At 39.7% G+C, this 26,180-nt stretch overlaps 1 protein-coding gene across 1 annotated transcript in view; it reads right to left on the bottom strand.

Annotated features, from left to right (window-relative positions):
* Positions 1-24,646, bottom strand: part of TOMM70 (translocase of outer mitochondrial membrane 70) — a 48,729-nt gene extending 24,083 nt beyond the window's left edge. The window contains exon 1 of the mRNA XM_036998627.2: positions 24,017-24,646. Within this exon, the coding sequence (XP_036854522.1) occupies positions 24,017-24,346 (330 nt within the window). The 5' untranslated portion in view covers positions 24,347-24,646. The remainder of the gene's footprint in view (positions 1-24,016) is intronic.
* Between the last annotated feature and the right edge of the window lie 1,534 nt (positions 24,647-26,180).

Raw genomic sequence — 26,180 nt, 5'->3', positions numbered from 1 at the left:
TTATTATAATTAATTCAATGGATGGACTGTATATTAGAATGGGCATTACTGACATATACTGTATATTAGAATATACTGTATATTATATATACAGTATAATATACTGTATATTAGAATGGGCATTACTGACAAATTAACAAGTAGAAGGTGGAGCCAAATAAGTCTGTCAATGAAGCGCAATGAAAACAGAATAGGCAGATAAGTTTGGAGGAAAAGTTAAATGACACGGAGTAAAAATCCTGAAGTTCCAGCATCCATCTATCTATCTGAAGTTTAGAAGGAAAGGCACAGAAAGGAGTGTCTAAGGAAATATTAGAAATTCTTGGAGTTGAAGAAAAATGCCGCATATTTTTTGACATATCCTGGAATTTCACAACAAAAATCCTGCAAGTTTTTATGGAAAAGCAATTAAACTGGGATCAGACTGTCACCAACATTATGTATTAAAAAAACAAGTAGCAATCTAAAAGTTCTTTAGAAAGATTATCTTGAATGTAAAATCTTATACCTAGCCAAACTAGCTTTTAAGCTTGAACACAAGAGCAGCAATGTAGATGGTACAACTTACTACTAAAAATAAATCCTGAAGCAGGGCAGAAATCAAAACAACAAGCAGGAAGAAGGTAAAGGAAACAAAAAAGCAGGGTACATATGGCAGGAATCATCAAACATGTCAATAACAACAATAAATGTGGCATAAACCTCCATATTAAGAAATTTTCAAACTATTTAAAGAAAAAATTACACACCGCCTATAGGGCATGACTTAAAATCACAGGTTAAAAAAAGAATGTAAAAGAGTTACAGAAGGAAAATACTAACAAAAAGAAGTCAGTATCAGACAAAGTATCATTAAAAGCCTCAGTACACAGGACAATTTTATAGATAAAAGTTGCAATCCATCAAGAAAACATTATTACAAAGCTTCATGTGTCTAATAAAACTTCAAGATGATAAAACCCTATTATTTTTACATTAAATATAAAGAAAAGAAAAACATTCTTTTGCTTTTTTGCAAAAAGTTTACAATGTTTCTAAATCACTGAGATTAAGACTAATAAATACCATGAAATGCCAATGACTGTTTATATAAAAAATACTCTGGCATATTAAATGCATGGGAGAAATATGTTTGACTACAAACACTTAAGATTTATTTAGTATTTTTACTGAAGATTTGCAGATTAAATAAAAGAACATTATCTGGGCAGAGTAACAACCTTGCTTCATTAGCACAACAGGCAATGAACATTTTCCTATCTACTAGCAGTTTAAGGCTAAATGATTATCACACAAAATACAAAAGGAGAGGCAATCATTGCGGGCAGACAAGGTAAAAGAACAGAGAGAAATCTGGAGATAAAGAACACAAGGCTTCCTCTCCGAAGAAAGATGGATATTTGTTAATTTTATTCAGCAAAGTATAAATCAACCTAAAACCAACTGAACCTTGAAATATGCTATTTTCCTCCACTTAGTCAAGTTTTATAATGGCTTCCTTTTAAAAATTACAAATTCTTTAACTCCAAGGCCAAATCAGAGTCTGGTTAATTTCCTTGTTATTGTACTATGGGAAAAAAAAATGATGCTCTGACTGACACTGTGCGGAAAAGGATCAAATTACACAGGCAAATCACCAAATTCCAAATGTTCTGCCATTGCTCCTTCACTGCCACTCCAGAAAGTAAGCAAACTCTATTTTCAGACAGCATGTTCAATTAATATCCTTACCACCTTTACTCACTGCTCTCCATGCCTCCATTACTTTTGGTCCAACCACTTCCCTTCATTAATAAAAATGCAGAGAATGAATACCATCACTAAAGAGGCAATATAGAAAAGTTAATTATTTTGGCCAACTGATGAAATTTAGGACAAAAAGCTGTTTAGCATACCAGCTTGTCAATCCGCAACAGCTTTCTGCTATATCATAAACTAGACCCTATTTTCACAAGCTTTGAGGCCAAGACCAGGCAGAAATTAAATGCATTAGAAGAAAAAGTTTAAATTAGAAAATACACAACTATCAATTCTTTATAAGGGATTTTAATTCCACCCTTCAAGAATCCTTTGCATTGCTTTTCACTTACTTCACCAGCCTCAGTCTACTTTCTCAAGAATTAAAGGTTGAAATTGGAAAACAGGACGAAGGACAGTTTTGAAAGCATATTTTAAAGATGAGAAATTAAGACACTAGAATCTAAAATACAAGGAGAACAGCCTGAAATGCTAGTTACCTTTTCATGTGGTCTATTTGCATATCTCAAATCTACTAAGAAGATTAAAAAAACTACAAAGCCATTTTTGTTACTGGAAATCACTTTTAGTTTTGTTAGTCTTTCTACGGTTCTGAACACTCCATAATACTTTACATTAAAATTCTGTGAAATGCATCTTTCCCCTACATTTCTTACAACAAATTAGTTTCTCATGATCTGAAAGATCTTTTTAACAAGCTGAATTATGTCATTCCCTGGTCAAAATCCTCCAACTTCCAAACTCATAACTTCATACTTCCTTTAAGCCACTCTAGCCACTCTTGCTACTCTAGCAGGTCAAAAATACTAAATTTCTTCCTTAAAAAAAAAGTTTGAAAAGATAAGGTACTATGTATTCAATTTCCACAAACAACACATGGGCATAAATTTAAACTTTGTGACTGCTGGTAAGAATACACATGAATTATGAAAAAAAAAGGGCATTCAAAGCACAGAGGGGGCTCAAGATGGCGGTGTGAGTGGGGCGACAGAAATCTCCTCCCAAAACCATATATATTTTTGAAAATACAACTATTCCTAAAAGAGAGACCAGAAGATACAGTACAACAGCCAGGCTACATCTACATCTGTGAGCACTCCCCCCACCCCAGCTCACTGGCATGAGGAAAAGAGTCAAAGTGGGGAGGGAGTGGAAGCACAGAACTGCTAAATATCCAGCCCTAGTAATCTGCACTCGGAGCACAGACACACATTGCATGGTGTATTGGATATTAGAGAAACAGAAAAGTAAAATCCGAGATGGAGACTGCGAGCGGTTCCCCACAGCCGGCTCCCCTGGGACAAAAGAAAAGTGGGCACTTTTTGAAAGTCTTGGAGGGACAAGGGCTCAACAGCCGGACAAAGTCATCCCTGCACACTCAGCCCAGCAGGCTGGGAATCTTGAGGCACTTCAGGCCCCCTAGCCCCCTGGGGGGTAAAGCAGGCTCGAAGCTCCTCAAGGCAATAAGCAGCCTGCCATTTGTTCACCCAGGCCAGCACTGCAAGCAGCCAGGGAACAGCCCTGCCCACAGCAACCACACAGAGTCTCCTCCCAGCACGCAGCTAACCGGGACAGATGGAGTAAGCCAGAGCAAGGTCCAGAAAGCATGAAGGGGCACCGTTCTCACAGGAGAACACACCTGGCATGTCTGCCAAAGCCACAGTGCGCTGGACTATCCTGAGGGCTGCCCTGCCCACGGCAGCTCAGGAGATTGTCCCAGAGTCTGCTCATGGTGTGCGGGTAACTGGCACAGGCAGCAGAAGCCGGAGCAAGGTCTGGAAGGCACAAAGGGGCGCCGTTCTCCCCAGAGAACACACCTGGCACAGCTGTGACCCTCCGCGGAGCTCTAGGCTAGCCTGAGGGTGGCCCCACCCATGGCATCTCAGGAGATTGTCCCTGAGACTGCCTCCTACTGTGCGGGTAATTAGCACAGGCAGCAGAAGCCGAAGCAAGGTCCGGAAGGCATGAAGAAGCGCTGTTCTCACAGGAGAACACACCCAGTGCAGCAGCGACCCCCCGCAGTGCAATACGCTAGCCTGAGCACGGCCCCACCCACGGTAGCTCAGGAGATTGTCCCAGAGAATGCTCACAGTGTGCAGGTAACCGACACAGGCAGCAGAGAAAGGCAAGGTGACCAACAGGCAGGAAGGGGCTTTGTACTCCCAGCTTACACACATGCTACCTGCCTGCAACCACTTCTGTCGCCATGAAAAGGCAAAAGAATCTGGTCCAGTCAAAAATCACTCAGACAGCGCAAGAGAGAGGGATTGGTGAGATAGATATAACCAATCTTTCTGAAAAAGAATTCAAAATAAAAGTCGTAACCATGCTGATGGACCTGCAGAGAAATATGCAAGAGCTAAGGGATGAAATCTGGAAGGAGATAACAGAAATAAAACAATCGATAGAAGGTCTTAAGAGCAGACTGGATGACGTGCAAGAGACTGTTAATGGAATAGAAATCAGAGAAAAGGAATAGAGATGCTTGGGCAGAGAGCGATAAAAGGATCTCTAGGAATGGAAGAATATTAAGAGAACTGTGTGGCCAATCCAAACGGAAGAATATCAGCATTGTAGGAGTACCAGAAAAAGAAGAGAAAGAAAAAGGGATAGAAAGTGTCTTTGAAGAAATAATTGCTGAACACTTTCCCAAGCTGGGGAAGGAAATAGTCTCTCAGACCATGGAAGTCCACAGATCTCCCAACACAAGGGACTCAAGAAGGACAACACCAAGACATATAATAATTAAAATGGCAAAGATCAAAAGACAAGGACAGAGTATTAAAGGCAGCCAGAGAGAGAAAAAAGATCACCTACAAAGGAAAACCTATCAGCCTATCATCAGACTTCACAACAGAAACCTTACAGGCCAGAAGAGAATGGCATGATATATTTAATGTAATGAACAGAAGGGCTTGAACCAAGAATACTGTATCTACCATGATTATCATTTAAATTTGAAGGAGGGATTAAACAATTCCCAGACAAGCAAAAGTTGAGGGAATTTGCATCCCACAAACCACCTCTACAGGATATTTTAAAGGGAATACTCTAGATGGAAGCACTCCTAAGACTAAATACATGTCACCAGAGAAAATAAAATCACACCAAAGAAAGCAGACTAATCAAATACTAAAGGCAAAAAATAAAATCAACTATCCACAAAAGCAGTCAAAGGAAACACAAAAGAGTACAGAATATAACACCTAACATATAAAGAATGGAGGAGGAAGAATAACAAGGGAGAGAAATAAAGAATCATCAGACTGAGTTTACAAATAGCTTAATAAGAGAGTTAAGTTAGATGGTTAGATAGCAAAGAAGCTACCCTTGAATCTTTGGTAACTATGAATCCAAAGCCTGTAATGGCAATAAGTAATTATCTATCGATAACCACCCTAAATGTAAATGGACTGAATGCAACAATCAAAACACACAAGAGTAATGGAATGGATAAAAAAGCAAGATCCGGGGCGGAGCCAGGATGGCGGCGTGAGTAGAGCAGTGGAAATCTCCTCCCAAAAACACATAGAGCTATGAAAATATAACAAAGAAAAATCTTCCTAAAATAGAGACCACAGGACACAGGACAACATCCAGACCACATCCACACCTGCAAGAACCCAGCGCCTTGCGAAGGGGGTAAGATACAAGCCCCGGCCCGGTGGGACCCGAGCGCCCCTCCCCCCGGCTCCCGGCGGGTGGAAAGAAACCGCAGCGGTTTTTTTTTTTTTGGCAAGCGCTTTTTGGAAGCCTTAAAGGGACGGACCCCCGTTGCTAGGGAGGCAGGGTGGCGGGACCGGTGAGCAGGTGCCTGGGACCGGCGCCTGAGGACAAAGAATATCCCGCGTTTCTCCCTGCGGGACCGGCGGGCGGGTGCCTGAGACCGGTGCCTGAGGACAGAGGAAATCGCACGTTTTTCCCCTTTTTTTTTCTCTTTTTGGCGAGCACTTTTTGGAAGCCTTAAAGGGACAGGGACCCCAGTGCTAGGGAGGCAGGGTGGCGGGACTGGTGAGCCGGTGCCTGGGACCGGCGCCTGAGGACAAAGAATATCCCACGTTTTTCCCTGCGGGACCGGTGGGTGGCTGCCTGAGACCAGCACTTGAGGACAGAGGAAATCGCGCGTTTCCTCCCTTTTTTTTTTCTCTTTCCTGCGAGTGCTTTTTGGAAGCCTAAAAGGGACAGGGACCCCAGTGCTAGGGAGGCAGGGCGGCGGGACTGGTGAGCGGGTGCCTGGGACTAGTGCCTGAGGACAAAGAATATCGAGCGTTCCTTCCCTGCGGGACCGGTGGGTGGGTGCTTTTTGGAAGCCTTGAAAGGACAGGGACCCTGGTGCTAGGGAGACAGGGCAGCAGGACCAGTGAGCGGGTGCCTGGGACCGGCACCTGAGGACAAAAAAAAAGAAAAAAAAAATCGCTTGTTTTTTTCCTTTTTTTTTCTTTCTTTCTTTCTGTTCCCTCTCTCATTGTTGCTGTTGTTGTTTTGGTTTGGAGAGTGCTTTTTGGAAGTCTTAAAGGGGCAGGACAGGTCACTTAGACCAGAGGCAGGGAATCTGGGGATCTCTGGGCACTCTAACCCCCTGGGCAGCAGGGAGCACAGAGACCCCTTACGGAGATAAATAGCCTCCTGGCCGCTCCCCCTCCAACGGGGCTCCACCATTTTGGAGGAACAGCCCCAGCCAGGCCAAGCCCACAGCAACAGCGGAGATAAACCCCAAAGCAACTGGGCAGGAAGCAGAAGCCCTGTCTGCGCACAGCTGCCCAGCACAAGCAACTAGAGGTCGCTATTCTCCCAGGAAAAGGCTACAAACCAACAAGAAGGGAAGCTCTTCCAGCGGTCACTTGTACCAGCTCTGCAAACTATATCTATCACCATGAAAAGGCAAAACTACAGGCAGACAAAGATCACAGAGACAACACCTGAGGAGACAGACCTAACTAGTCCTCCTGAAAAAGAATTCAAAATAAAAATCATGAACATGCTGACAGAGATGCAGAGAAAAATGCAAGAGCAGTGGGATGAGATGCAGAGAAAAATGCAAGAGCAGTGGGATGAAGTCCGGAAGGAGATCACAGATGTCAGGAAAGAGATCACAGAAGTGAAACAATCCCTGGAAGGATTTATAAGCAGAATGGATAAGATGCAAGAGGCCATTGAAGGAATAGAAGCCAGAGAACAGGAACGTATAGAAGCTGACATAGAGAGAGATAAAAGGATCTCCAGGAATGAAACAACACTAAGAGAAATATGTGACCAATACAAAAGGAATAACATTCGTATTATAGGGATACCAGAAGAGGAAGAAAGAGGAAAAGGGACAGAAAGTGTCTTTGAAGAAATAATTGCTGAAAACTTCCCCAAACTGGGGGAGGAAATAATCGAACAGACCATGGAATTATACAGAACACCCAACAGAAAGGATCCAAGGAGGACAACACCAAGACACATAGTAATTAAAATGGCAAGGATCAAGGACAAGGAAAGAGTTTTAAAGGCAGCTAGAGAGAAAAAGGTCACCTATAAAGGAAAACCAATCAGGCTAACATCAGACTTCTCAACAGAAACCCTACAGGCCAGAAGAGAATGGCATGATATACTTAATGCAATGAAACAGAAGGGCCTTGAACCAAGGATACTGTATCCAGCACGACTATCATTTAAATATGATGGTGGGATTAAACAATTCCCAGACAAGCAAAAGCTGAGGGAATTTGCCTCCCACAAACCACCTCTACAGGGCATCCTACAGGGACTGCTCTAGATGGGAGCACCCCTAAAAAGAGCACAGAACAAAACACACAACATATGAAGAATGGAGGAGGAGGAATAAGAAGGGAGAGAAGAAAAGAATCTCCAGACAGTGTATAGAACAGCTCAATAAGCGAGCTAAGTTAGGCAGTAAGATACTAAAGAGGCTAACCTTGAACCTTTGGTAACCACAAATCTACAGCCTGCAATGGCAATAAGTACATATCTCTCAATAGTCACCCTAAATGTAAATGGACTTAATGCACCAATCAAAAGACACAGAGTAATAGAATGGATAAAAAAGCAAGACCCATCTATATGCTGCTTACAAGAAACTCACCTTAAACCCAAAGATAAGCATAGACTAAAAGTCAAGGGATGGAAAAACATATTTCAGGCAAACAACAGTGAGAAGAAAGCAGGGGTTGCAGTACTAATATCAGACAAAATAGACTTCAAAACAAAGAAAGTAACAAGAGATAAAGAAGGCCACTACATAATGATAAAGGGCTCAGTCCAACAAGAGGATATAACCATTCTAAATATATATGCACCTAATATAGGAGCACCAGCATATGTGAAGCAAATACTAACAGAACTAAAGAGGGAAATAGACTGCAATGCATTCATTGTAGGAGACTTCAACACACCACTCACCCCAAAGGATAGATCCACCGGGCAGAAAATAAGTAAAGACACACAGGCACTGAACAACACACTAGAACAGATGGACCTAATAGACATCTATAGAACTCTACATCCAAAAGCAACAGGATATACATTCTTCTCAAGTGCACATGGAACATTCTCCAGAATAGACCACATACTAGCTCACAAAAAGAGCCTCAGTAAATTCCAAAATATTGAAATTCTACCAACCAATTTTTCAGACCACAAAGGTATGAAAGTAGAAATAAATTCTACAAAGAAAACAAAAAGGCTCACAAACACATGGAGGCTTAACAACATGCTACTAAATAATCAATGGATCAATGAACAAATCAAAATAGAGATCAAGGAATATATAGAAACAGATGACAACAACAACACTAAGCCCCAACTTCTGTGGGATGCAGCGAAAGCAGTCTTAAGAGGAAAGTATATAGCAATCCAGGCACACTTGAAGAAGGAAGAACAATCCCAAATGAATAGTCTAACATCACAATTATTAAAACTGGAAAAAGAAGAACAAAGGAGGCCTAAAGTCAGCAGAAGGAGGGACATAATAAAGATCAGAGAAGAAATAAACAAAATTGAGAAGAATAAAACAATAGCAAAAATCAACGAAACCAAGAGCTGGTTCTTTGAGAAAATAAACAAAATAGATAAGCCTCTCGCCCAACTTATTAAGAGAAAAAGAGAGTCAACACAAATCAACATAATCAGAAATGAGAATGGAAAAATCATGACAGACTCCACAGAAATACAAAAAATTATTAAAGACTACTATGAAAACCTATATGCCAACAAGCTGGAAAACCTAGAAGAAATGGACAACTTCCTAGAAAAATACAACCTCCCAAGACTGACCAAGGAAGAAACACAAAAGTTAAACAAACCAATTACAAGCAAAGAAATTGAAACAGTAATCAAAAAACTACCCAAGAACAAAACCCCGGGGCCGGACGGATTTACCTCGGAATTTTATCAGACACACAGAGAAGACATAATACCCATTCTCCTTAAAGTGTTCCACAAAATAGAAGAAGAGGGAATACTCCCAAACTCATTCTATGAGGCCAACATCACCCTAATACCAAAACCAGGCAAAGACCCCACCAAAAAAGAAAATTACAGACCAATATCCCTGATGAATGTAGATGCAAAAATACTCAACAAAATATTAGCAAACAGAATTCAACAGTATATCAAAAGGATCATACACCATGACCAAGTGGGATTCATCCCAGGGATGCAAGGATGGTACAACATTCGAAAATCCATCAACATCATCCACCACATCAACAAAAAGAAAGACAAAAACCACATGATCATCTCCATAGATGCTGAAAAAGCATTTGACAAAATTCAACATCCATTCATGATAAAAACTCTCAGCAAAATGGGAATAGAGGGCAAGTACCTCAACATAATAAAGGCCATATATGATAAACCCACAGCCAGCATTATACTGAACAGCGAGAAGCTGAAAGCATTTCCTCTGAGATCGGGAACCAGACAGGGATGCCCACTCTCCCCATTGTTATTTAACATAGTACTGGAGGTCCTAGCCACAGCAATCAGACAAAACAAAGAAATACAAGGAATCCAGATTGGTAAAGAAGAAGTTAAACTGTCACTATTTGCAGATGATATGATACTGTACATAAAAAACCCTAAAGACTCCACTCCAAAACTACTAGAACTGATATCGGAATACAGCAAAGTTGCAGGATACAAAATTAACACACAGAAATCTGTGGCTTTCCTATACACTAACGAGGAACCAATAGAAAGAGAAATCAGGAAAACAATTCCATTCACCATTGCATCAAAAAGAATAAAATACCTAGGAATAAACCTAACCAAATAAGTGAAAGACTTATACTCTGAAAACTACAAGTCACTCTTAAGAGAAATTAAAGGGGACACTAATAAATGGAAACTCATCCCATGCTCATGGCTAGGAAGAATTAATATCGTCAAAATGGCCATCCTGCCCAAAGCAATATACAGATTTGATGCAATCCCTATCAAATTACCAGCAACATTCTTCAATGAATTGGAACAAATAATTCAAAAATTCATATGGAAACACCAAAGACCCCGAATAGCCAAAGCAATCCTGAAAAAGAAGAATAAAGTAGGGGGGATCTCACTCCCCAACTTCAAGCTCTACTACAAAGCCATAGTAATCAAGACAATTTGGTACTGGCACAAGAACAGAGCCACAGACCAGTGGAACAGATTAGAGACCCCAGAAATTAACCCAAACATATATGGTCAATTAATATTTGATAAAGGAGCCATGGACATACAATGGCAAAATGACAGTCTCTTCAACAGATGGTGCTGGCAAAACTGGACAGCTACATGTAGGAGAATGAAACTGGACCATTGTCTAACCCCATATACAAAGATAAACTCAAAATGGATCAAAGACCTGAATGTAAGTCATGAAACCATTAAACTCTTGGAAAAAAACATAGGCAAAAACCTCTTAGACAGAAACATGAGTGATCTCTTCTTGAACATATCTCCCCGGGCAAGGAAAACAACAGCAAAAATGAGCAAGTGGGACTACATTAAGCTGAAAAGCTTCTGTACAGCAAAAGACACCATCAATAGAACAAAAAGGAACCCTACAGTATGGGAGAATATATTTGAAAATGACAGATCCGATAAAGGCTTGACGTCCAGAATACATAAAGAGCTCACACGCCTCAACAAACAAAAAACAAATAACCCAATTAAAAAATGGGCAGAGGAACTGAACAGACAGTTCTCCAAAAAAGAAATACAGATGGCCAAGAGACACATGAAAAGATGCTCCACATCGCTAATTATCAGAGAAATGCAAATTAAAACTACAATGAGGTATCACCTCACACCAGTAAGGATAGCTGCCATCCAAAAGACAAACAACAACAAATGTTGGCGAGGCTGTGGAGAAAGGGGAACCCTCCTACACTGCTGGTGGGAATGTAAATTAGTTCAACCATTGTGGAAAGCAGTATGGAGGTTCATCAAAATGCTCAAAACAGACCTACCATTTGACCCAGGAATTCCACTCCTAGGAATTTACCCTAAGAACGCAGCAATCAAGTTTGAGAAAGACAGATGCACTCCTATGTTTATCGCAGCACTATTTACAATAGCCAAGAATTGGAAGCAACCTAAATGTCCATCGGTAGATGAATGGATAAAGAAGATGTGGTACATATACACAATGGAATACTACTCAGCCATAAGAAGTGGAAAAATCCAACCACTTGCAGCAACATGGATGGAGCTGGAGAGTATTATGCTCAGTGAAATAAGCCAAGCGGAGAAAGAGAAATACCAAATGATTTCACTCATCCGAGGAGTATAGGAACAAAGGAAAAACTGAAGGAACAAAACAGCAGCAGAATTACAGAACCCAAAAATGGACTAACAGGTACCAAAGGGAAAGGAACTGGGGAGGATGGGTGGGCAGGGAGGGATAAGGGGGGGGAAGAAGAAGGGGGGTATTAAGATTAGCATGCATGGGGGGGAGGGAGAAAGGGGAGGGTGGGCTGCACAACAGAGAGAGGACAAGTAGTGACTCTACCACATTTTGCTAAGCTGATGGACAGTAACCGTAATGTGGTTGTTAGGGGGGACCTGATATAGGGGAGAGCATAGTAAACATAGTATTCTTCATGTAAGTGTAGATTAAAAATAAAAAAAAAAAAAAAGAAAGAAAGAAAGAAAAGGGGGATTACTCCTTAACAGGATAAAACTATTGGTAAATCAAAGATCAATGCATGCTTTAAATATCCTTAATGTTGATCACTTAAAGGGTGTCAGATTATCAGCTATAGAGGTACTCTTTTCTGATAATATTCCTTTCTCTTAATTAAAAAAAAAAAAAAAAAGCAGTTACTGTGTGCTGACCTCCAATGAGTTCTGCACAGTGGTATAGAGGGCATGTCAAAGTGTGGGCAAAGGGTCTGTTTGTTTCTATGCAGAAGATCAAGGCCTAGCTTGGATACCCAGAAAATGAACTAAGATACAATATGAGGAGGAGCTTCCAGCATCAGCACTCTCTGGAGGACTTGTGCTGGGGGATGATCATCAAAAAGCCTCTACAGGGATCCGGACGATGCTGCGGTTGTGGCTGCATCCAGCCCACCGTCTCCTGGACTTGCCATAGGAATGAGGAGGGAGATGTCTAGGCTGGCATGTGCATACAGTGAGACAACGAATTTGACCGGATCTGTACTGTTGGAACTCAACCAGGAGTTGGGAGGGGTGCAAGTTGTAGCACTCCAAAATCTCATGACTATAGACTATCTATGGTTCAAAGAACATATGGGATGTGAACAGATCCCAGAAATGGGCTGCTTTAATTTGTCTGATGGTTCAAGTACAGTTGGACAATATCCATCATATCATACATAAATTTTCACAAATGCCTAGGGTGCCTAAATGGTTTTCTTGGCTTCACTGGAGATGGATGGTAATTATAGATTTGCTTTGTTTATGTCACCGTATTCCTATTATGTTAATATGTGTGTGCAAATTAGTTAGTAGTTTAAAACCTATACATACTTAAGGTACTATACAAGAAGATATGTCAAAGAAATAATCAATCCTCCCATGTTTCCTTCATATGCTACATCTATAGCTTTTCTTCTTCCTTCCTAATTACAACCCTTAAATAGAATTCGTGCCTCATATCGAATTTACCGAGTATCATAATTCCTGCAGGTGGTAAAGATACCTCGAGACAAGTGCTGGGCATAGAAGCCACAAGGCATAAATCTGCAAAGAAGTAAAAAAGCTAACCTTTGCAAACAATATGGCTTCTCTCTCACTTACCAACTTTACATTTCCCTGTATGGCCCCGGAAGATGACTGGTTAGCCAGAGACGGGTAAGATTCCTCAAGGGAGGAACAACCTAAGACAGGCACAGTCGCAGGGGGGCCATCAGGTGAGAATTTGGGGATCAACAGAGGTGAGGCTCAGAACCTCACCCCCCCTGCTTTGAGAGAAATCTTCTGCATCCGTGGATGTCTTGCTGCCCTTGTCTAGCCTGGATTAATACTTAGTCCATAGGCACACACCTGATCATCTGATCATCTACATTTGCCTTCTTACAGCACTAAACTATGTTTTCTACCTTTATCTTGCATCTACCTACCACTTCAGCATTTTATTAAAAATAAAAATAATAATAACAATAGGAGAAATGTGGGATCAACATATAAATCAAGTACAAAAATCAAACGAATATTCATATTTGACCTGATTGTTTATAGGTCATATTGCATGATCAAAACCGAAAATTTCTGTGATGAATGCCCTTGTACTGTTCACCATGTAAGAATTTATTCACTATGTAAGAATTCGTTCACCATGTAAGAACTAGTTCGTTATGCTTCAGAAGATTGGAGACTGACGAGAATTAGGCTTGAGATGGATTAATGATTGTACATTGAGTGTTAACCCCCCTATACTGAATTTTATTGTTGTTAACAACCATTTGATCAATAAATATGAGAGATGCCCTCTAAAAAAAAAAAAAAAGCAAGATCCATCTATATGCTGCTGACAAGAGACTCACCTCAAACCCAAAGACATACACAGACTAAAAGTGAAGGGATGGAAAAAGATATTTCATGCAAACAACAGGGAGAAAAAAGCAGATGTTGCACTAGTATCAGACAAAACAGACTTCAAAACAAGGAAAGTAACAAGAGATAAAGAAGGACATTACATAATGATAAAGGGTGCAGTCCAACAAGAGGATATAACCATTATAAATATATATGCACCCAACACAGGAGCACCAGCATATGTGAAACAAATACTAACAGAACTAAAGGAGGAAATAGAATGCAATGCATTCCTTTTTGGGGACTTCAACACACCACTCACTCCAAAGGACAGATCCACCAGACAGAAAATAAGTAAGGACACAGAGGCACTGAACAACACACTAATGTAACTGGCACAGGTTTTAGATGACCTAAAAGACATCTACAGAACGCTACACCCCAAAACAGCAGGATACACATTCTTCTCAAGTGCACATGGAACATTTTCCAGAACAGACCACATACTAGGCCACAAAAAGAGCCTCAGTAAATTCAAAAAGACTGAAATCCTACCAACCAACTTTTCAGACCACAAAGGTATAAAACTAGAAATAAATTGTACAAAGAAAGCAAAAAGGCTCACAAACACATGGAGGCTTAACAACATGCTCCTAAATAATCAATGGATCAATGACCAAATTAAAAGAGATCAAGCAATATATGGAGATAAATGACAACAACATCATAAAGCCCCAACTTCTGTGGGATGCAGTGAAGGCAGTTCTAAGAGGAAAGTATATTGCAATCCAGGCCTATTTAAAGAAGGAAGAACAATCCCAAATGAAGTCTAAAGTTACAATTATTGAAACTGGAAAAAGAAGAACAAATGAGGCCCAAAGTCAGCAGAAGGAGGGACATAATAAAGATCAGAGAAGAAATAAATAAAATTGAGAAGAATAAAGCAGTAGAAAAAAATCAATGAAACCAAGAGCTGATTCTTTGAGAAAATAAACAAAATAGATAAACCCCTAGCCAGACTTATTAAGAGAAAAAGAGAATCTACACACATAAACAGAATCAGAAATGAGAAAGGAAAAATCATGACTGACCCCACAGAAATACAAAGAATTATTAGAGAATACTATGAAAATCTATATGCTAACAAGCTGGAAAACCTAGAAGAAATGGACAACTTCCTAGAAAAATACAACCTTCCAAGACTGACCAAGGAAGGAACAGAAAATCTAAACAGACCAATTACCAGCAACAAAATTGAATTGGTAACATAAAAACTACCCAAGAACAAAACTGCTGGGACAGACGGAGTCACCGCTGAATTTTATCAGACGTTATACCCATTGTCCTTAAAGTTCCAAAAAATAGAAGAGGAGGGAATACTTACAAACTCATTCTGTGAAGCCGGCATCACTCTAATACCAAAACCAGGCAAAGACCCCATCAAAAAAGAAAATTACAGACCAATATCCTTGATGAACATAGATGCAAAAATATTCAACAAAATATTAGCAAACTGAATTAAAAAATACATCAAGAATCAAGTGGGATTCATCTCAGGGATGCAAGGATGGTACAACATTTGAAAATCGATCAACATCATCCACCACATCAACAAAAAGAAGGACAAAAACCACATGATCATCTCCATAAATGCTGAAAAAGCATTCGACAAAATTCAACATCCATTCATGATAAAAACTCTCAACAAAATGGCTATAGAGGGCAAGTACCTCAACATAATAAAGGCTATATATGACAAACCCACAGCCAACATCATACTTAACAGCAAGAAGCTGAAAGCTTTTCACCTAAGATCAGGAACAAGACAGTGATGCCCATTTTACCCACTGTTATTCAACATAGTACTGGAGGTCCTAGCCACAGCAATCAGACAACACAAAGAAATTAAAGGCATCCAGATTGATAAAGAAGAAGTCAAACTGTCACTATTTGCAGATGACATGATATTGTACATAAAAAACCCTAAAGAATCCACTCCAAAACTACTAGAACTAATACCTGAATTCAGCAAAGTTGCAGGATACCAAATTAATACACAGAAATCTGTTTTCCTATACACTAATGATGAGCTAACAGATAAAGAAATCAGGAGAACAATTCCATTCACAATTGCATCTAAAAGAATAAAATACCTAGGAATAAACCTAACCAACAGAATGAAAGACTTATATGCTGAAAACTACAAGACACTCTTAAGAGAAATTAAAGAGTACACTAACAAATGGAAATTCATCCCATGCTCTTGGGTAGGAAGAATTAATATTGTCAAAACGGCCATCCTGCCTAAAGCAATCTACAGATTCAATGCAATCCGTATCAAAATACCAACAGCATTCTTCAATGAACTGGAACAAATAGTTCTAAAATTCATATGGAACCACAAAAGACCCTGAATAGCCAAAGCAATCCTGAGAAGGAAGAATAAAGCCAGGAGGATCTTGCTTCCCAACTTCAAGCTCTACTACAAAGCCACAGTAATCAAGACAATTTGGTACTGGCACAAGCACAGAGCCACAGACCAGTGGAACAGAGTAGAGACTCCAGATATTAATCCAAACATATACAGTCAATTAATACACAATAAGGGAGCCATGGATATACAATGGGGAAAGGACAGCCTCTTCAACAGCTGGTGTTGGCAAAACTGGACAGCTACATGGAAGAGAATGAAACTGGGTCATTGTTTAACTCCATACACAAAAGTAAATTCAAAATGTATCAAAGACCTGAATGTAAGTCATGAAACCATGAAACTCTTAGAAAAAAACATAGACAAAAATCTCTTAGACATAAACATGAGCAACATATTCATGAAAATATCTCCCTGGGCAAGGGAAACAAAAGCAAAAATGAACAAGTGGGACTACATCAAGCTGAAAAGCTTCCATACAGCAAAGGACACCATCAATAGAACAAAAAGACATCCTACAGTATGGGAGAATATTTTCATAAATGACACATCCAATAAAGGATTGACATCCAAAATATATAGAGCTCATGCACCTCAACAAACAAAAAGCAAATAATCCAATAAAAAAATGGGCACAAGATCTGAACAGACACTTCTCCAAAGAAGAAATTCAGATGGCCACCAGGCATATGAAAAGATGCTCCACATCACTAGTCATCAGAGAAATGCAAATTAAAACCACAATGAGATATCACCTTATACCAGTAAGGATGGCCACCATCCAAAAGATAGACAACTACAAACGTTGGCGAGGAGAAAGGGGAACCCTCCTACACTGCTAGTGGGAATGTAAATTAGTTCAACCATTGTGGAAAGCAGTATGGAGGTTCCTCAAAGAACTAAAAATAGAAATACCATTTGACCCAGGAATTCCACTCCAAGGAATTTACCCTAAGAATGCAGCACTCCAGTTTGAAAAAGACATATGCACCCCTATGTTTACTGCAGCACTATTTACAATAGCCAAGACATGGAAGCAACCTAAATGTCCATCAGTAGATGAATGGATAAAGAAGATGTGGTACATATACACAATGGAATATTATTCAGCCATAAGAAGAAAACAAATCCTACCATTCACAACAACATGGATGGAGCTAGAGTGTATTATGCTCAGTGAAATAAGCCAGGTGGAAAAAGACAAGTATCAAATGACTTCACTCATATGTGGGGTATAAAACAAAGAAAAAAACTGAAGGAACAAAACAGCAGCAGAATCACAGAACCCACGAATGAACTAACAGTTACCAAAGGGAAAGGGACTGGGGAGGATGGGTGGGAAGGGAGAGACAAGGGGGAAAAACGGACATTACCATTAGTAGACATACTGTAGGGTCACCGGTAGGGCTGTACAACACAGAGAAGACAAGTAGTGATTCTACAGCATCTTACTATGCTGATGGACAGTGACTGTAATGGGGTATGCGGTGGGGACTTGATGATGGGGGGAGTTTAGTAACCATAATGTTGCTCATGTGATTGTACATTAATGATACCAAAAAAAAAAAAAAAGGGAATTCATTCATTAGGAAAGACATTCATTTCTGCCTGTCACACACTTAGAATCATCTACTAGAAAACTTAGTTTTTTTTCATCCGGGATTTGAATAACTTCCCATCTCTTCATATAATTCCATGACTCTGTGTAATTGTGCTCAATGAATTCAACAAATATTTGGCACCAAATCTTATAAGGAATCCTGAAATTTGTCAAAATTATTTCTGAAAATTTGTTAGAGGAGCACCACACTGGAGATACAAGGTAGGTACTATTATCATCCCCATTTTACATACAACTTAAGCCTAGAGAGATTGAGAAACTTGCCGCCCAAGGCATGGTTCAAATTCAAGAAATCTTAACTCCAAATTGCTGTAAATTTTATCTCTATACTGCATGGATTGTCAACCATGTTTTATGAAGAATATGAGTCTCACCAGAATCATACCCAGATTCACAATGGAACTGAAACAAAGGAAACAGATTCAGGTATAATACCTTGCTTATTACTGAATCCAGGGCAAAGGTCATTTAGTGAAAAGACAAAAGTTCATCAACAAAATAAGATCTTTTTCTTTCTTTTTGCCAATCAATATACTTGAATTCATTTTAGTTAAAAGCATATTTGATGTGACTCCACTCTACACTGACTTAAAGGAGTCTTCATCCTGAAGGAAACACTGGAGGCAGCATAGGAAACAAACAAGTAAACTGGAAGCCTCTCAAAAGAACTACCACTGATCAAAGCATAGAAACCGTAGTTCACATTAAGAAAATGTACACTAGGTGATCAGCAAATTGTATAGCTAATAACTAGAAAATTACTAGTCCAAAGATAGGAACTGCACACACTCACACAGATATCCAAAACTATTTGGATAAGATACAAGGGTTTCAAAACAGTAAGTCAGGTAATGTATCTAAAAGGAAACAGTAAGAAACACAGTAAATACATATCCTTCCTCTCTTCAACAAACACTGCTGAAACTTGCCAAATAAGCAAAACCTAGGCATGTGCCTCCCATGTCTCATAGAGGCTAATTTACTCTGGAAAACAAGTTTTAAAAGGCCAAAATGACAGGTATTACGGCATAATAACAGTAAATTTAGTGGAATACAAAGTAGGAGAACAATCAGGGTTTGATAATCAGTGAAGGTTACTTAGAAAAATCTGCTCTAGAAAAAAGATGACTAACAAAGGATAGTCAGGAATATACCCCAAGGAGGAAAACAACCCTAACAGAGCTTAGCACGCAGAAGTTCAGGATACCAGCAAAGGAGCTCTAAAACAAGTCCTACAATGTAACATGCCTACATTACAGAAGAAAGCTTTCAAGGATAAACATTTGGCAATAAGGTATTATTACAAATTCTTAGCAAGTATTTATAAAAGATTTTTCAGATGATCACTGTGAAAGAAAATTAGCTACAATTAGGTACATTAATCTGTGTATGAGAAAATAAAATAGTTATTAACATTATCACAATTGCATTTAGAAAACTTAAAAAATATACAAGATGGTGCAATAATGTTCCTCTTAAATGAGTTTATTCACTCAAGTTTACCAAATTCCAAAAGCTTTATTTTCAAATTTGAATCCCAGCTTTATAAAAGTAACAATCAACTCTGGAACACCTATACTGAGTGAGAAATATCTTTTAATACTTAATTGACCAACTGTTAAATTTATATGAATCAAACCTAGAATGGTAAGAAAATACCTAGTAAGAAAGTCCTTTCCCATGTTATGTTCTGAAAGATTTTATATCTACAACCAGCCCCACCTACTAAATCAGAATACAGAACACTTTTTACCTAAGAACTCTCTTTTAAGAATACTGCTTCTGTAGTAATATGGTTGTAGTTCATGGAAGACCAAGTGATTTATAAAAAGAATGCCTAAATGAGGCAAACCAATTTCTAGGATCAACTGGTAGAATAAAAAAAAAACTGAGTATTTTGAAAAAATACCCAACTTGTGAAATCAAAATACATACACATATAAACTTACCTGATGTTAAAGAATAAAGGTTCACTGGCTCATTCACTCTACCTGCTATGTGGCAGGCACTGTATTAGGTTCTAAAAATACAGTGGTGAGAAAGATAGAGCCAGCCAATCCCAGACTTCATAGATTCGAGTACAGTGGGAAAAATATGAAGAGTACCACGTAATTACTACTATGGGAGGAGAAAGTTCAATTGTTATGTAATCACATAATGGTGTGCATAGGCTGAGAAAGGTTCCAGGAAAGGCTAAATGACCTACACATTGTGACTTGAAGGATGAGAAGGTAGGGGTATTGTGCACCTGTTCAAAGAACATCCAAAGGGAGAAACAACAAGTGGCAACAGATGAAGCTGAAGAGGTAAGCAGGATCAAGTTTGTGAAGGGTTTTAAGTCTTGATGAGTTTGAACTTTATATTGTGGGCAGTGAATGGAACAGCACTTAAAGGTTTTAAGCATGTGATAGTCAGAATTTACGCTGGTAGTGACAAATAAATTGAAGGAAGACAATAATGAGAGTAGCAGTTATTTAGTCAAGAATTAAGGGCAGTAGGAATGTGGTGGCCAGATATTTAAGGCAAAAATTTTCTGGATATTCTTCTAGATTGGATGTGGAGAACATGAGAGGAGCAAAAAGTATGATATCTAAGTTTCTGGCTTAGAAATCAGTTAGATGAGGCACAATAATTGGTAAGGGGTAGTCTCAGGAAAAACAGGAGTCTGAGTATAAAATAGTTGTGAGGCAGTCAATGAAGTGAAGATCCCCTTCAAATTTGGGCCTTTTGAGAGGTCTGGGCTATCAATAAGATAGTGGACCATCAGTATATAAGTGATAAGAAAGGCTGCCGCACGGTTAGCAAGCATCCAGTGCAGGTACAGAGCATAAGAATGCCTATGATGAGAACCACAGTCACCAAAAAGAAGAGGCAGAGAAAAGGGCCTGGAAAGGAGACTGACAAGAATCAGAAGGGGAGGTATCAGCAAGTTCTTAAAAAGCAAAGAAATTCAAAGTAGTCTCAGTAGCCACAGGAAAAGTTATGAAATTAAAAGAAGGCAATGTGAAATACTGCCAAGGATAAAATAAAAAATGAGGTGTTCATTGCACTTAATTATATAGAAACGTCATTGATGACCCCGATTTTTAAAAATGACTAGAAACCGATCATTTGGGAGGACAGCATTATCTCATTTCAAACATGACTGATAGCAGCAGGTTGCTCAGTCTTTGATTCCCTTTATTAAAATGTTTACATATATTTCTCCATTCTCATTCTAGAAGGCTTACATTAATGGTTTCTAAATATTTCATGTGGTATAACTCCTGTGCAACTCCTAAAAATATTTGAATTCTAGAATAAATATTTTAAAAAATCAGATTAAAAAACTGGACAAGAAGCTACTATAAAGTCAATAATACTTTTAAATAAACACACATTAAGAAAAAAAAACAGGTTATTTTAAAAAAAGGAACACTTGAGACTTTTGTACAGCCTCGATACCATGCTTAGCGGTTATGTGGTGGTGGTGGTGGGGGCCTTTATGATAACTCAGGCCCAGAGACTAAGAAGCCCTCTGGATAAGATGATGTTCAAAGAACTTTTCCAATTTTGAAAATCTGTAATTCTTCAAGTTTTTTTAAAAGGTACCAGAAGCAAAATGGTAGATTTTTTAAAAATAATGGCCCCAAATGGAATAGGATTTAAAGTTCAAGTACCTCAATCTCAAATGCTGTAAAATGTAGATTTTCTTTAGTGAAATCCTAAAATTCCCATTAATTTAAAAAAAAATGAGTTTTTTGTTTTTGCTTTACAAGTGTTTGCTATTACAGAAAAAAGATAATTGGATATAGTCTACATTGCACATGAAAATCTCAAACTTGATAGAAGCCTAGTGGTTTTATTAGTTCATTTTATATTAAGGCAAATATAAGCCAACATACAAAACCACTGATTTTCCACTTTATACAATGGTATCAAACTCTGAACAGAGTCTGTCCTTTCCCTTACAAATTATAACTATTGCCTGGGTGCAGAAAAAACAGTTAGGGCATCAGGAGTGTGCCAGCTTTTCTATCACTTGAAACAAATATCCCTTATTTACCAAACACACTTAAGTTGACAATTTAAAGGTACTATTCAAATAAAAAGCATATTCTCCAACCATAGATAGTAAGTCAATTACAATCAGTGGTCAGTTATATTTATAGTACAATAATAATTCTAAGGGCTGCCTAGAAAATAAAAAATAGTCTTTCAGCATTTACTGGTTACAATCAGTTAAAATGCCAGTTTCCACTAAAAATGGCAAAGACAATGTTACTATTGTGTTACCTAAGAATCATCTAGTAATTTGAAAGGGAGATTACAGGTATAAGCCCACAACCTCCACAAGATAAACAGCAGTATATACAAGTGTTTTGGTTTATTTTGGGGCCAAATAAATCATTTTAAAGCAGCTGACATTACACAAAGAAGTCAATCTTAAAGCCTAATTTTTAATGGCAGTCAGGCAAATAAAAAAGTTGTTTTGATAAAACTACAAAACACCATGAAATTTAAAAATCATCACACTGTTGACCCTGACAATGCTGAAAAACTGAAAACAGAATTTTAGGAAATTTAAAATCTGTTTGACAAATTCTGTCAAATGCCAAACAGGAGGATGTGGGATATTTGAAAAGGCAATTAAATATCAAAACTGAGTTTCATATATAAAAATTATGCTTATTTTTGGTGATTATTATGGAACTGAGAACTTTTATGTATTTTTCATTCATCTACTATTCTTCTGCGATTAAAATTAAACAAATGAAATAGGAAATGACCACAGAATTTCAGACATGTGAAAATGACGTAAGATAAGTGATGATTTACTAATTCAAAGATCTCCCTGATTACCATTTCCATCAGCAGCACACAGAATCACAATTTTTAGGGCTGAAAGAAATATAAGAGATCTGATATTTTAATTCTCTTATCTTACAGTGATAACACTAAGGTCAAAGAGATGAAATGACTTTCCCATGATAACTATGCTAGAAAGCCCAATATACAGTGCACATCTCCTAGTTCTCAGTCCATGGGTTCCTCCAGCATACTGTACTGCATCTTTTCTATACTTAAAAGGGCAATATTTTACTCTCCCATTAGAAAGATTATCTGGCTCTCATGGCATAGCACAATGCCTGACATACAGTAGGCACTTCCCACATCGAAACTTCCATTAAAGCTTATGTCACCACTTGGTAAAAACATGTCTTCAACTTAAGTAGTATAATGTGGAAATGACTTGTAAATATATATAACTGTCAGTTATTTGACTAAAGGTTTCTCTGAACTGTGATTTACTCTGAAACTACCAATGTACAAACCCAAATATGAGAAAATCCTGCACCCCACCCTATCCCACTATTATTTAATGCAGCCAGGCTAATTCCCGGTACAGTTGTCAGATACCAAAAGGATTTAATAAGCCAGTTCAACAAAACCATACAAAGCAGTTCACCAGATACTCTGATGCTTGGCCTAACAAGTCAGAGAATCTGTGTCATGCTTGTCAGTCTTGGTCATATAAGTGTCCAGGTAAAACATAAAAATGAATATAAGATGTTTCTACCCAAAAAGTTTAAGAGCTCACACAGATGAAAAAACAGATGCTATTGGGGTATGGGTGGGGACTTGATAATATGGGTAAATGTAGTAACCACATTGTTTTTTCATGTGAAACCTTCAAAAGAGTGTATATCAATCATACCTTAATAAAAAATTTAAAAAAAGAAAAAACAGATGCTACTTGAACACCATTTTACTGTCAACCAACAGTCACTCTATTTACCTAACACCCACCCTAAAACATTTTAAAAAATGGGGTGGCTCCTTATTATAAAGTTCTTGCCGATTCAGTTCTACACTTTGTAAATAATGAAAGTCAGTTGTATCAATCACAATGTACCAATCGTTAATAGAACTAGATTCCTTCACTAAACACAATGATCACCTTGCAAATGATCCCCGTACCCACAAACACTAAGGATAAACGCTGTGTCACTAAGAAAAGCAAATTATTTTTCTGAAACCAAAAGTGAACTGTCGAAGAATATCGCCAACCTGTGCCCTCGGGGTTCTCCATTCCCCATAAAGGCAGCCAGAGATTAGCTTCCCTAAACCCATGGGCTGCACCCTGGCAGCTTCCGTCCGATAGGAAACTCATCCAGCCCAGGAAAGGCTGCACCCGCCGGGTTCCACCTCCATTGCCCGGGGCTGCTTCTCACCATTTCCAAGTGAGTACCGGGGCCTTCGGGGTGTCCGGTGCCCGGGGCGGGACTGGCCCTGCCCTCGGGGGTCTTTCGTTCACTGTTGCGCTTCCGGCCGCCGACGTCGCCTCGGCCCCCGGCTTCCCGGCGCCGCCGCTGCCGACTCCATAGATACATGGCACCCGCGCCCAGCAGAAGGGGCGCCCCGACAGCCAGCGCTAGCTGCCACCGCGGCAGGCCCCCGGTGCCCGGGCCCACAGTCGCGCCGCCGCCACCGCCCACCCCACTCCCGGAGCCGGGCACAGCCGCTGCGACCACCGCCGCCTCCACAGGCTTAGAGGCGGCCATCACGAGTGTCCTACGCCACCGTCTCTCTCCTGGTCGCGGGCGCCACAGTCACCAGGCGGCGTGCGAAAGAAAACGGAGGGAGAGCAGGAAGACAGTGAGCTAGCGAGCACACTAGGAAGCGAGAGCGGACGACAGAAAAGGGCCAGAGGTCACCGGAAGCCCAGGGCATGACGGGCCAGACCTGGCCGTCATTCTCTTCCCTTTTCAACAGCAGAGGGGGAGACAGAGGAGAACCATTTCCGGGTTAAGGAAAACGAAATCAGTGGGAGTCCTGGGCAGCCCTTTCTCTTTCCTTCCCCCCGCCCCGCTATTTGTGAGACGAACTTTTGGGGTCTCGGGCTTCCAGTGGTAGCCGATGTCGTTCCCTCAGCCTTCAGGAAAAAAGGGCAGAAGGCCTTCTCCTCTAGCGGAGCGTAGGAGGGGCGCATATACAGCGGTGGTACGGCGCGGAGGCGACCAGAGCCTCGGTAGCGTCCGAAAGAAGGGACGGGTGTGGCGGAAAAGTGGTGAAGATTATTGGCTGGCAGGATTGGTGGGCGGGGTAGCGGCCCAAATTATTGGTGGAATTTGGACCTTCGTTTTCTGCTTATGGCCACGTTGGCTTTTAGGGTGCCCGGGTTGGGTTCGGTTTTCTCTCCGCGTGTTCTGGAAACTAGCGGATTAGCAGGCCTTTTAAAGATATGCGAGGAAAGAGTTCAAAGCTGAAGAGAACTTGTTGTATCACCGATTCTCTTTGCTAAGGGCAGATTTTAGTTTGGACGAATCGGGTTACTGAGGGCAACAGCAGATGGCAGAATTCAGACTGGAAACGGACAAATCTAGGTTGGCCTGAACGGGGTCCCTGTGCCCCACCTAATGCACCGATTACGAAAGCGATGACGTTTGAGTGGGTGGAAAGGCAGAGATCCACCTGCTTGCGGCTTTCCTCTACGTATTTATGCCTTGTACTGGACTCCGTCTGACACATTCATGCTCCCGGAGCACCCGCGCCCACCTTAATGTTCTGATCCGCCCACTGCTTCTTTTGCACTGTCATCTGGGCTCTCGTGCCTCATCCCCAAGTCAAATATTTAATTCATGGCTTTTATATATCTAAAAGCTTTATCAAGTCCTTTCCTCATGCTCCGCACCCAGACTTTTAAAATACAGAAATTTCCTCTGCAAGGAATATATAGTATTTTCAAGAAAAAGTGACAAGTATTAATAGAGAATCAGGATCTAGAACTGTAGCTCCCCATTTCGGGTAAACTGATTTGCAAACCCTTACATTAATAATTTACAAATGCTCATTTTGCTTCGGGGTACAACAGGATTTTTAGCATAACGATACACAGAGACTGAAAAATAAGTGGAACCAAAATAGACTGATTTAATTAGAATGACTATTGTAATTTTCATGATCGTTGCTTTTTTTCTTTCTTTATGTAGGTTCCTATTAGTAAATTGCTTTTAAGCAATAGGGTTCCTTAGCAACGGACTAAAATGGTGAACTAAAAATAATAGCAACAGAACTGAGTTAATCAAATAGTGATTTTTTTTTTTGGCAATCTGCTTCTCTCCCCTTCCTGATTCCCATCCCCAAAAGAAACTCCTCTCCCTTAGCGTAATGTCTCCCTTCCCTTTTCAGAACAGTTAGGATTTTTCTTCCCTGAAATTTCTTTTTTTCTGCAGCCTCATAGGGGACTGTAGAATGCTAGTAAGTACAAAACTATTGGTAGGAACTGATAAATTTCAATTAAAAAATTCTTTATTGGAGTAGGTAATAGATTGTTACTGTTGCAATCTAAACGTTACAAAGGGTCACAATCTAAAAGTTACTGTGAAAAGTCCCCTT

The sequence above is a fragment of the Manis javanica genome, chromosome 3, assembly GCF_040802235.1.
Source record: "Manis javanica isolate MJ-LG chromosome 3, MJ_LKY, whole genome shotgun sequence".
NCBI lineage: Eukaryota > Metazoa > Chordata > Mammalia > Pholidota > Manidae > Manis > Manis javanica.
Note: the sequence above shows the minus strand (reverse complement) of the source record. Positions and strands in the feature narration are given on the sequence as shown.